Consider the following 12329-nt stretch of genomic DNA (forward strand, 5'->3'; position numbering starts at 1 on the left):
GAACAGAGCGCCAAACTACCATAGTTCTTAAAATGCAGTAAGCTGAAATGCAGTGTTGATAGTAGTACTGCTGGAAGCAAAAGGAAATTCAGATAACAAATGATTTGAGCTGTGTAAAATGCTTGTCATCAGAAAACTGAAGGTTCAGGCCTCTGATGCATTGATCTCTGAATTCATTTACATTGTTTGAATTTACATGTGGTCCTTGTACCATTAAATTACTTAATGAAAGGCTTATTTTCATGTGTAGTTTTTAGCGTATAAACATTGTAAAGATGCCTCTCAAGTTGGTTATGTACTAGTTTTCATTTAATTCATGTCTTAAACCATCAGAAAACCTCTAAGCAGCCAGAGGAAGCTATAGTTAATTAAACCACAGATGGTGAGGACTAATGTGGTGTTGACCTTTCTGAAGGACTGCAAAATCTACTTAGTCTTTTTCTGTAAAACACTGGCTGAAATGAGTTTCTGCTGATACAAAAAAGATGTCCTTTATGCATTGAAGCCGAACACAGGGATGCTGTGGCCAAGGCAGACTCCTTTTCCAAGTGTTCGCAGGTTCTAATGCATGGAGTGTGTTGAGACTTGGTCTTCAGGGCTCTAATCTAAGCATCTCAAATGCCAAAAGCTTTTTTTCCAGTACTAGTTTTCCTATAGTACATATCATCAGTTCTTCTCTCTTCCTTTGTTGAATAGAGTTGACAACTGACATTGGAGTTTCCATAGCCTCCTAAGCAGCACATGGGATTTTGTAGGAGGCGAGAGGCTACCTGAATCCATTTTTGAATTTCTGTTTTGTGCTTAAGGCTTTCATCTCTCAGTTTAAAAGGAACTTGTTTCTGCCCTCTTCTATGAAGGATTACTTCAGTGTTTTAAAATGCTGAGGAGATGTCTTATTTTGCTATCACAAGTCTTGTTGGAAAGTTAGAGAGCTGTGGAAATGTGCTAGCGTTGCCACCATGGACATGTCCTACCATTCAAAACAGAAAAGGAGCTTGCCGTTATCTGAACCTTTTGAAATGCTGTCTGGTTTTGGGGCAACACACAGGTTCTGTAATATACAGGGATGCCTTTTAGGATCTTGGACTGTGTTTTGTTTGTGGATGGGGCTTGAAGGAGAATACTGGATGTGATTTTTGACTTGTGTTTCTGCGGGTGCCCTCTTTGAAATTCCTGTTTGATTCATAGCTCAAATTCAGAGGTTTTGTAAGAGATCTGCACTTGTTCACCAATGGCTTTGAATGGTAGATTGTGTTCGTCTGGTTACAGCTGTCTGAAAATGTTGCTGTGAACAAAGATTCCCTGTTTCTGGGAAGCAGCACTGGGAGAGGCAGCAGTAAGTCTGGTTAAAGCAGAGTGGTGTCTTAACCTTGTGGTATGCTCTGCACTTTCCAACCTGCTCTGTTGTTTTGCACAAGAAGAAAAAAATAGTTGTACTCAGAAAAATCGTGGATCATTTTATTTGGGAAAATTATTTGAGTCTTTATGCTTCTCAGGACATTCTAGGAGTCTAGCACGTCACCAGCAGGTCAGGATTCTCATAAAAAAAGACACACAGCCAAGTCAAATATTATTTGGACAGTTAAGCAGAAAGTTCACTCCACCAGATGTGAATTCTTCTGTTAGAGTGGGAAGACAGAAGAWCAGCAGCAAAGATCTGTAGAACCAGCCATATGTTGAGAAGTTTCTCATAGTCATGCTGCTTCATGTGACTGTCTTTCAGAAGGGTAGGAGGGATTGTGCCTACCTCCTCTTCCTGGCCCAAAGGCTCTTTCTGTTCTTCCCAGTATTGCATATAATCCTTCTTGGAACAAGGGCCACTACTGTATCAGTTGTATGAAAAGCTTCATATGGCACATTTTAAAAAAAGCAAATCGCAGTCCCATTTTTTTGATTTGCATTTCGTAAGGATTTCAAACCAATATTAACATCCTCGTGGAGGAGATGTTTCAGGACTTGTGGAAAAACTTGTCTAAGAGAGTCCTTTTTTTTTTTTTTTTTTCCCAAGTTAAAACTACTTTAAATTAGGAACATACGAGAGGAAAATCCTACAGGGCATTTAATTCTTGTGTAGCTTAGTCTTGCTCCTTCAGCCAAGAGGGAGGGAGAAAATGAAGCTCTTAATTGCTAAGATTCAAGAAGTACTTTGTAAGTAAACAGAGTTATTCTTTCTGAAACAGTGAAAATGCAGGGTAAAGAAAAAGATCAAGTATTGCTGAACCATCTGCTCATCTTAGTATGAAGAGGAGATTGCAAGTCATCAGCCTTTTGCTCAGTGCCCAGTCTGCCTTTTCTTTTAAACTTGCCCCAGTTTGTAGTTTGCACTAAAACAGTTTGCTTAAAGGTTTCGTTTTATGGTCTAACTTGATCTAATTGATATCCTGGTTTTGCAGATTTTCAAATTTAATAGCAGAACAAAATTTGTCATATTGCACATGCCTTTGTCCATAGATACAGGTAGTACCAGACCAAAAATAATAGAATTGTTGAGATTTCAGGAACCATTTTTTAAATTTCTTGACATTGAGCTACAGTTGTCAGTTACAATTTTGCTTTGTCATACTGATTTCCATGCACCTATATTTTAGTACCATGTTATGCCAAATTCCCATCTAGAAGCAGAGTATTTTTTTAGCGCAGTTACTGATGATATATTAAGTGTATGTGTTTTGTGTATGTGCATATATATACGTATGTATAGATTTAATTTTTTTCAGAAACTTTGGATTCTCTTTGATCTCCTCTGCATAATCCCAGTCATAGCTGGGTGCAGCTTGTGTAATGGATCTTTGGCCTCTCTTGTGCCTTTTCCAGCTCATCTCCTCTCTGCTGATGAATAGTACAGAGTGAGCTATTAAAATGAATTTGACATGCAAGTAGTCTTGGCTATGCYTGTATGAAAGCACGGATTGAGCAAAGACTGGGTAATGAAGCAAAAGTAGCCTCTTGCTATCCGATGTCCTGCTATCTTTTTCATTAAAGCTGTGGAGAGGTACTAATATCATACATAATAATACCTACATAATGTATTTGTTAGTATCGAAGTAGGATAGCTGCTTTGATGCATTAGTTTGGTGAGGGGGATGGGGCACATTTCTTGGTTTCTACCACCCCTGTTCTCAGTCTGTCCAAAGTTGAGTCACTCTCTTAATGCAGCCTCAGAGAAGGAGTAATATTTGCTGAGGTTCTTCACCAACTGTGTTTTCCTCCAAATGTGAGGGAAGCCAGAATGGATATGGTAGTCTCCTTTTCTAAGAAGTGCTTTTACACTAAATGTTTTCGGTCCAAGATACCGATAAACCTAATGCATTTGAATAGAAGATAGAACAGGAAAGGTTCTAATGCTCTGTCTATAGATTCATCATTATCTTCGATGTCAAGTTCAAAGAAGGCAAAGGTGCTTACGAAGCGTGTGAAATCTGAAGGAAAAAAGAGTATCTGTGTGTTGTCCCCAGAAACAGGGCTAATCTGTAAATAGTGTGTTTCAGGATGAAGTAAGGGTTTGAGAACTGTGCCTGAAGAACTCATCATCCAGGCAGAATAACTTTGGAGTAACAGGTCTGATTTCTGGGTACCTGATTAATGTGTACTGTTTTAGAATCAAGATATTAATTTCTTCAACAAGACTGGAGGAATTGTACCATATATGCATGCTAATTGCATTTTTCAGTCAGCTAGACTTTACAGTATTGCAACACCTTAGTCCATTGCTTAGATGTAATGTTTATGGATGTGAGAGGGGAGATGCTTGGGAAGGAAATCTCTCGCATGCTTGTCTCTCCTTCTGCAGCTGCTGTGAAGGAGGGTGTGTGGGGAGGAGGAGAGGAGGACACATGAATGTTCGTCGCATGACTCCGGTGCCAAAGAGTCTGTTGGGTTCCCTGGGAAATCGTTCCCTCTTTCCAGCGTTACTGCATCTGTCTTCGGGATCAAATCCAAAGATAGATTTGCAAATGAAAGCAAAACAGCTAATACCTCTTTTAGTCTGCCTCAGGAAAGAAAGCATTTTACTGCTCTGCCATTCTTGAATGAATGCTATTATGGACTCTTCTGTCCCCTGACAACGTTAGCAGTATATCTGCCGTATTGGTATTTGTAAGCTGGTGGCAGAGGTCCTGTTGGTCCTCGTCTCCCCTGTTACTTGGTTCCACATATGTGTTATAATGGTCATGACTATCCTTTTTGGATCTGATGATATATCCTTTCTGAAAATGTTAGCAAAGGTAGCAGTCATTATCTCTGATAGATGAAGCATTGATGCAGTCTCCATAATGGAGAACAGCAAGTCTTAAAGGAAGTGAGCTTTGAATTTAAAATAGAGACCCTGTGATATAGTGAGTTAATAGGAAGAATCTCATCTGGATGAATAGAGAGAAGTTACTGATGTCATTTGAGGGCCTGGCAGCAATAAATGATTCCCTGAGTATTGATTGTATCTTATATTTTATGATTGAAGCTCTTCATAATAAACTGTGAGACATCAGGGGACTTATTTGAGATCAAAGGAAGAAATCACTTGATTTCTGTTGCAGTACTGATAAAACATTTTACATTTTGTATGTTGAGAATCTCTGATTATTTTAGCTCTGTCTGAAGTTATTTTAACACAAACGAATGTTCCTTCAGTTCCCAGATTTCCACGGCTGCTTTCTGCACTAGGAGTCACCAACCTGCAGAGCAGCTTTATTTCTCTGACACAGATCTCAAGGCAGAAATAGCAAGTGTGCTCTGACATAAAGTAATAGATTTTTAAGAGTCCAGATGATGATTTAAGCCATCCTTTCAAGGATAYCAAAGAGTTTTTTGTGTAGCATTTTCTTACTATGAGGACAGTGCCATCAAGCMTGTCTTAATTACCCAGATGTAGTCTCTCTAATTCAGATACAAAGAAATCTTTTCCAAGAGAATTGAGATCAAATGAGATGTGTTTTAATTTTTAAATTACCCAGTTAACGAAGGTCTGCATATTTGAAAATTAGTAACAGTGTTTGTTTCCTTTATTATACAGGTATGTTTTATGATTTATCTTTGTTTTTAAACCTGTATATGTATGTTTATGTTCAATATGCATGTCCATATTAAATTCAACAAATATGCAAAACAAGGGGAATTTTTTTTCTTGATTCTTTTTGTCACTACTTAAACAGTTCTTGCTGCATACCTGTAAACATTGAATTCTTTAAAGGGTAACTTTAGCTGTAGTAAGACAGTATTTATGAAAGTGTGATCCTATTAATAGCTTATAAGTCTGGCCACATACAGGATCTGGCATACTGTGAACCCATGAAATAACTCTTAGCGGTATCTTGCACTTGTAAGATTTTTCTAGAAGTAATATAGGGATTTGTAGGGAATCAGTGAAATTGCATCAAACTACTTAATACTGTACTCTAAAATATATTTAGGAAAATAAACAGAAATGTTGCAAATAAACATAACATATGGTTCTTTTTTTAATCTCTACTTTAGGACGACGTAGACAGTCTAAACCCAGTTCTCAGGGATAACCCGCAGTTACATGAGGAGGTAAAAGCCTGGGTAAAGGAACAAAAGGTTCAGGAGATTTTTATGCAAGGTAATTATTTGGGAAATTGTGTTATTTTTATTCTGTGTTAGCTAGCTTAAGTCCATTAGTCGCATGGCATTTGTCCCATAGCATTTATGATGTAGTGGAGAACATATTTCTAACTTGGTACTTTAGAAGTGTTTGTTAAGAAAACAAGACTATGTAAGAAGCTGTGCATAACTTCTTCAGACTGTTCTTAACTTGTTTGACGTCTCAGTGATTACCGCAAAAGCTGAAAATCATTAGTCTGTAGATATTTTAGTAAAATTTGTTCTGGAAACCAGTAAATGAATGGCAACTCCACCCCATTTTAGCCCATTTAAAACTGTGATGTGCTCTGCTATTTTTACTGCTGCATGTGGTGGCTTCCTGGAGCAGGAGAGGTAGCCCGCAGTTCTTTGTGCTTGTGGTTCGTCACTCTTCTGTCTCAGATGAAGAATACTTTGAGATTTGTCCCCCTGCAAGACTGGAAAGTGCCTTTTAAGTCAGTTAAGATTTTGTAACTCAGTTCTAATACTGCAAGATTGCAGCAAACCCATACAGTTGTTGTCTTTTCACATTGCAGATACAAGTTACGTGAGAACTAGTATGAAAGGTTAAATTGTTTTAACTCAGCCTTTTTAATACTTTTGGTATTATGTGTATTGCAATATGTTCATTAACTTTTTGCAGACTGATAGCCAGCTCTAGAGAGGCATTTAGGTGCCTAGCAGTGGGAGGCAGAAACTAACTTCTGTGAGTCTGGGCTAAACAATCCCTAGCTAAACAATAAAGCAGCTTTGGAACAAAAATGCTTAAGCAGTTATTCTGTAAATTAGAATTGGGAGGGGAGCAGTAAATAAATCTGATGTTTAAAAATGGGACAGAGGTTTACTTGTTGTCTGCTTTCTATGAGGAAAACTAAAGTTAGAAGACCAAAGGAATATGGTAAGTGTAATATTGAAGTTAGAGTAGAATACTTGCTTTCCTTTTGTGGAGTTGTTAATTTGCCTAGACGTAATTATTCTTACAGGCCACAGAGAAAGGGTGTTGAAAAAAGCAATGTGCTCCTTTGTGGAGGTAGTATTTGGTATGTTTGTATTAGTCATTTTACATTTTATTATTATGTCATCAGATACAGCATGAGTCAAGAGTCTGTTGATGAAATTTGCAGCTAAAATGAATTTGAGAGGTGATGAGAAATCAAGTTAGGGCTGCATAAAAAGGAAACTAGAATTGAGCTTGTTTAATGTATTTCATTAGAGTAACAATAAAAGGACAATTGTGAAAGGCTCTGTATACCCTAGTAAAGAATCGATACAGTAACAAAGCCCCAGCAACAGCAAAATAGTCATCTAAATGAAACTGCCAGTGCATCATCCACAAAACTCACTTACATCTTATCATTCCGGAAAGCGTATTTTTGTTTAAAGTATATATAAATTAGGTAGTGTATCAAACAGCTTTTTGGATGCTTAGAGGCTCACCAGATTAGGAGTATTTCGTATGAAGAGGTGAAACAAATGTTGCCATCCTTGCAGCCTGGCACCCTTCCCTCCGCCCTTGCCTAACACGAGGCTGCGGTGAGGCTGCGACTCAGATCCGCTTGCTCACGTCAAGTGGCCCGGGAGCCCGGGGGGGCCACGGGCTGCTGCGGTGACGCCGCTCGGCCCCGTGGGACCAGGTCAGCCGGCGGGCGCTGCTGTCGTGCGCGCTCAGGGCTGCGTGCTGCTCCCTGGCAAGGCGATTTTGCGTTTTGCACAAGTCTTTGTGGCTTAAGGGTAGCCCTCTAGTAGCACCAGCTATTGTAAGCTGCTGATGTAAACCTTCCTTTCTCCTGCTCTCCATTCTGTTTTTTTCTTCTCTGTATTACCATTCTCCTGTTCCTTTTAGCTTAGACAACGTTTTCACTTCTGTCCTGTCCAGATGCATCTGTTAAGGCTGATGTAATGTTCTCTTCGTCCTCCAGAACGTTTTTAGGATCCAGCCTTTTTCTTTTTGTCTACAGTGCTAAAGTAATCATCTCATATCTTACTATTTTCTATTTTGACTGTTGCAGTTAGAACACAGTTTTGCTGAAGAAAGCAGAATCAAGGAGAAAAGCATTGAAATCCAGTTCCAAATATTTGAACAGAAACACATCGGTTTTAGGAGGGAGAATTCTAGTCAAAACTGTTGAAATGCACACAAGAATGAGACTAAAGAAAAAAATTGGCCCTGATGACCTTTTCTTTGGGTGGCAGTCACAGCAGCATGCTTTGCATTAGAGATYGTAGGTTTGGCAGGAAAGCAGTTTCTTCCTTGCTAAAAAAGCAACTCCCAAATTTGGCCAAGCTGAAAGCTTTCGGGAAAAATAAAAATCAGTTTAAGGAACATAGTAAAGCATCTTTGATATTTTTTTTTAGCAATTAAAATCTTTGAAATTTTTCTCTATGCTAGATTTATTATCAGTACAGTCTTTGAGGCTGCATATATAGTAATCTCTTGAAACACTGAGCATGCTTCAGCCCCGAAGGTATTTCCTGATAGTGCTGCACATGCTGTTTCAACATTGTGTAGCTGAGCGTGATTCAGCCAGGGACCGGAGACAAAGCCAGGCTTTTCCTGTAATGGCTGCTTGCGGCTGGGCTGGGCTGGGCTGAGCTGGAGCTGAACTGTTGTGCGACTGCAGTCTAATCTTTCTCCCTCTTCCCGACACCCCAGCAGCATGAAAGAAGACATGGTCTTTAAAGGTAGCTAAAGGCTAATTTGAAAGTAGATCAGATAAGAGTTAGGATGAAGGGCTGACACCGATTACAACAAGGAGTGAGAGGAAGGGAATGGGCACTGGGTCTCTGCGGAGAAATGTGTGAGAAGCTGGGAGCTCATGAGTGAGGAAGCATGGAGCTTGAAAACTGAGGAGACTGGGGAAGGGCTTGGGAGCCAGGGGCCTGGAGCCAAAAATGCTAAAATGAGACCAAAGGCTGGGAAGGGGGTGGGGGGCTGGTTATGCAAGAAATTAAGGGTGAAAATCATTGTGGAGATTACAGAAGGATGGAAGAGAGGAGGGAGTTGAGATAGGAAAGGAGGAATGGGAAAGTTAGGCAAAAAGACATGGACAAAAGTTAATAAACTGAAACTGTCTGAATGAGAAGGAGCTTTGAGACCGCCATAAAAAAAGCTGGAGACTTGGAGACTGTAGTTGGGTCAGAGAGCTGGCCAGGTGAAGGCTGAAAGGGAGGCACTTTGCACGGGTGTAAGGAGGAAGGATTGGAGAGAAGCTATCAGGAAGTGTGTCCTCCTGGGACCCAGTCTGGTCCAAGGCCAGAAATGTGAGACCTCAGCATGTGGCTTCTTGTTCTATTCCTGTCCCCCGCATCTGTGGGTGTGCTGGCCATGCTGGTCCATGCCTGTGCTGCTCTGGTCCTTGCCTGTGCAGCCTGGATGCACTCGTGGATGAGTTGCTCCTGCAGCTCAGGGTGGTAGTGGGTGAGTGGGTCACCAGGCCCCAGCTACACAGTGAATGATGTGGATGTGGAGGACAGAAGGACAGAGTTTCTGTTCTCAACTGTCTGTTTTAAAACCTAGATAATGGTGCACAAAAGATATTTTAAAAGGTCATACTAAGGTTGCAAAAAGCACTTGGAGAAGTCTTAATTACACTGGTTTCGCATTTCTAGTTGATCACTTAGATGTTGTCATTCAAAACAGTCTTTACGATCACTCACTGCTTTCTCACGCAGAGTGTAGGATGGACCCAGTCTGGTGTGAATATGGGTATTTCGCTGGAKGGAGCTCTAAAATTCTGGCCTATTACAGACTTCTGAGCTTGCTTAATGTGTGAGGCAGGGGTCAACAAGAATGATCTCCAGGAGAGCCACAGAATATAGTCTATCCTTGCCTACGCTGTTGAGCAGCTGCGGAAGACTTAAGCATATCATTTGAGCTGGACTTCTCATAGGTTATTGCGAGTTGGCTTTACTTCATTTCCTGTGCGCCGGCTTGGGGACCTGGGGTTTCGTTACGGAAGCAGTGAAACCTGCATAGTTAGAGCTGAACTTGGTGGCAGCATTGCTCAAGCGTGTAAATGCTACAGAAGCAATCTGTGCTCGTGAAGCTTAGGATCCAGATGATCAAGACAGACACTGGACACGAAGAAAACTACTAAACCTCAGTATCTGGGTCTTAAAGCTGTAAAATGAGTACTGTATTATACTGTCCTCCCCTCCACCTCCAGAAGCGGGCTTGTGGAAATGAATTAAATTGATCTTGGTGAAGGGACAGTGCACAGGTTTCTCTGCACTTCACATCTTAAAGCAGGAGCTAAAGTCTCAGTAGCGTGTGTATTTTTAAATATTTTGTGGGACCATGAGTAGGGATTGGATCGCTTGACTGCTTTTCTGAACTACTATAGCAGAGAGAAACTCTGTGGTTACTTATGGGAAAGACTTGGCAGATGCAGAGCCTGAACACCAAGTTCTAAATTGTTTTGCCAGCAAAGCAATGGGCATGTGACTGGCCTGTTAAAAAGCTTCTGTGTAACCTACTGTTGCCACTTTCTAGCCTTTCAGAATACTTCTCTATGGTTACTATTTGTAGGCAGGAATTTTCCCATCATTTGTAATTATGGATGTAAAAAGATGTAGTTAGATAAGAAAATTGTGTGTTGAAAATGTTAGCATAATTGACCTTAAAGCATACTTAAACGTTCCATTTGCATTTCAAAATGTCTTTCTGAAGAAAAGTAAAAATTCACAGGCAGTGCTGTGCCAGAAGCACTTGCAGTTTGAAGTCAATGCCATTCACATTATATGTTGTACTATGAAGCTTAAAATCGAGGAAAAATTACTTATATGGGGTTTTCTGCTGAATTCCTCAATGGCTTTTTTATTTCTTCCTCTTCTAAAGGTCCATACTCCTTAAATGGTTATAGGGTGAGAGTATACAGACAGGATTCTGCCACCCAGTGGTTTACTGGTATAATTACTCATCATGATCTCTTCACTCGCACTATGGTTGTTATGAATGACCAGGTGAGTTTAATATATGATGCTCAGAAAACAAGCCCCAAGTAAACTGTGTATTGAGAGCTTTGATATTTTTTGTTATATTCTGAAATGCACTGAACTGCTCACTTACAGCTYGGAAAATCTATTGCTTATTGAGCTTGAAATGCAGCATGTCTTTCCATTGGACTAGCAGTTAATACTGAAGCTGAATATTTGTGCAATTATTTGATTAATTCCAGTCCTACARTTTTGTTTTCCTTCTGCTGTTGTTTGACTAGCTAAGTCTCTGAAGTGAAGCAATCTAAATTTAAGAACTAGTCTTCCCTGTCAGCTCTGTTTAGAATTTTTCTCCACTCTAAAATCCTGTAGCGCTCCAGTAGCAACYGCTTTTCTCAAACAGTTGAAGTATCCACGTTCCACAATTTACTCCATTAAGCATTTCCTGCAGCCTTAATTTATTGCAGTGGGTTTTAGTTGTATTTTTGAAGTTGATTTTATGAAAAGAATAATACTGGTATGTTTAGTGGCAGTAATGAATCCTATTTCAGGACCCCCAAGTAATGACTCAATGTTGATGTAGTAAATGACCCGTCTGCCTTGAAATAACTGACAAAATCATATGCGACAATATAAATCTAAGTCTACTCTAATGCTTGAGTCCATTCTTTTCCCTCCGTTTGCTCTAATTATTTCCCAAATATCAACTTTTCACTTTGTGAAGCATTGATTAAAGGTTTGTTTAATGTTTCTTTCTGAAATATCTCCCGTCACTAGTAACGCTCCTGAAGTCTTAGAGTACTTCCCTCTAGTCATTCTGGTTGCTGTCTTTCAACAGTTTCACTTCTGTTGAAAGCAATGTTGTATACATTTTATAGTACACGAAGTATATGGGTATTTTGTATAATTTATATATTTTAATTGCTACTTAGGGATTATCCTCTATAAAGAGTTCGGTGTCTTTTAATTTGAAATTTGCATTTCAGTGAAATGGAAGGAGCAGTCATGTGGTGGTGGCAACTTTAAAAGAGGGAAGGAGGAGGGAATTATCTTTACAATAAAATGATAATGCTTTGATTTTGCTCTATTCCCAGCCTTTGAGAAGTCCTACCTCAGTCGTGCTTGTCAAGATTAAGTAGACTTTTCTCTGATTAGTCATTAGCCCACAAAACAGACTAGATACTGGTGATGAACACTGATACAGAAAGTATAAACTGGACAGTGTCTGAACAACTGCTGATTATTGTTTTTCTTTTCTAATATCCAGGTGTTAGAACCTCAAAATGTTGATCCTTCTATGGTTCAGATGACCTTTCTAGATGATGTKGTTCACTCTTTGTTGAAAGGTGAAAATATTGGCATCACTTCACGCCGAAGGTCTCGTTCCAACCAGAACAGCAACACAGTTCATGTAGATATATTTCTCGTTTTACCTAAGTATTATTGTRTATTGCAATTACTAAATATACATGTTTAAAGTTACTAATCAAAATTGTKTTAAGTCATTAATTAAAAAATTAATTTTAGGGTCATTATACCCGTGCTCAAGCAAATAGTCCCAGACCAGCAATGAATTCCCAAACTGCAGCACCAAAACAGAATTCTCACCAGCAGCAGCAGCAGCGCAATACTCGGCCAARCAAAAGGAAGGGCTCTGACAGCAGCATGCCTGACGAAGAGAAGGTGAAAGAAGAGAGATACGATTATATTGGTCGAGGAGGTAAGAGCAATTACTGGAACGCATAGGAAAGATTCCTCAAACTGTATTAGACTGAAAATATAATAGAAGTGTTTCTGTC

General features: G+C 39.6%; 1 protein-coding gene across 1 annotated transcript in view; it reads left to right on the forward strand.

Moving 5' to 3' along the window:
- JMJD1C (jumonji domain containing 1C) overlaps positions 1-12329 on the forward strand; it is a gene marked incomplete at its 5' end in the record, with an annotated part of 164381 nt that overhangs the window by 118902 nt on the left and 33150 nt on the right. Inside the window, 4 exons of the mRNA XM_085301604.1 lie at positions 5470-5575; positions 10433-10557; positions 11798-11941; positions 12058-12250. Coding sequence (XP_085157730.1) covers positions 5470-5575; positions 10433-10557; positions 11798-11941; positions 12058-12250 — 568 coding nt within the window. The remainder of the gene's footprint in view (positions 1-5469; positions 5576-10432; positions 10558-11797; positions 11942-12057; positions 12251-12329) is intronic.

The sequence above is a fragment of the Rhea americana genome, unplaced genomic scaffold (assembly GCF_003343005.1).
Source record: "Rhea americana isolate MKP2758 unplaced genomic scaffold, rheAme1 scaffold_179, whole genome shotgun sequence".
NCBI lineage: Eukaryota > Metazoa > Chordata > Aves > Rheiformes > Rheidae > Rhea > Rhea americana.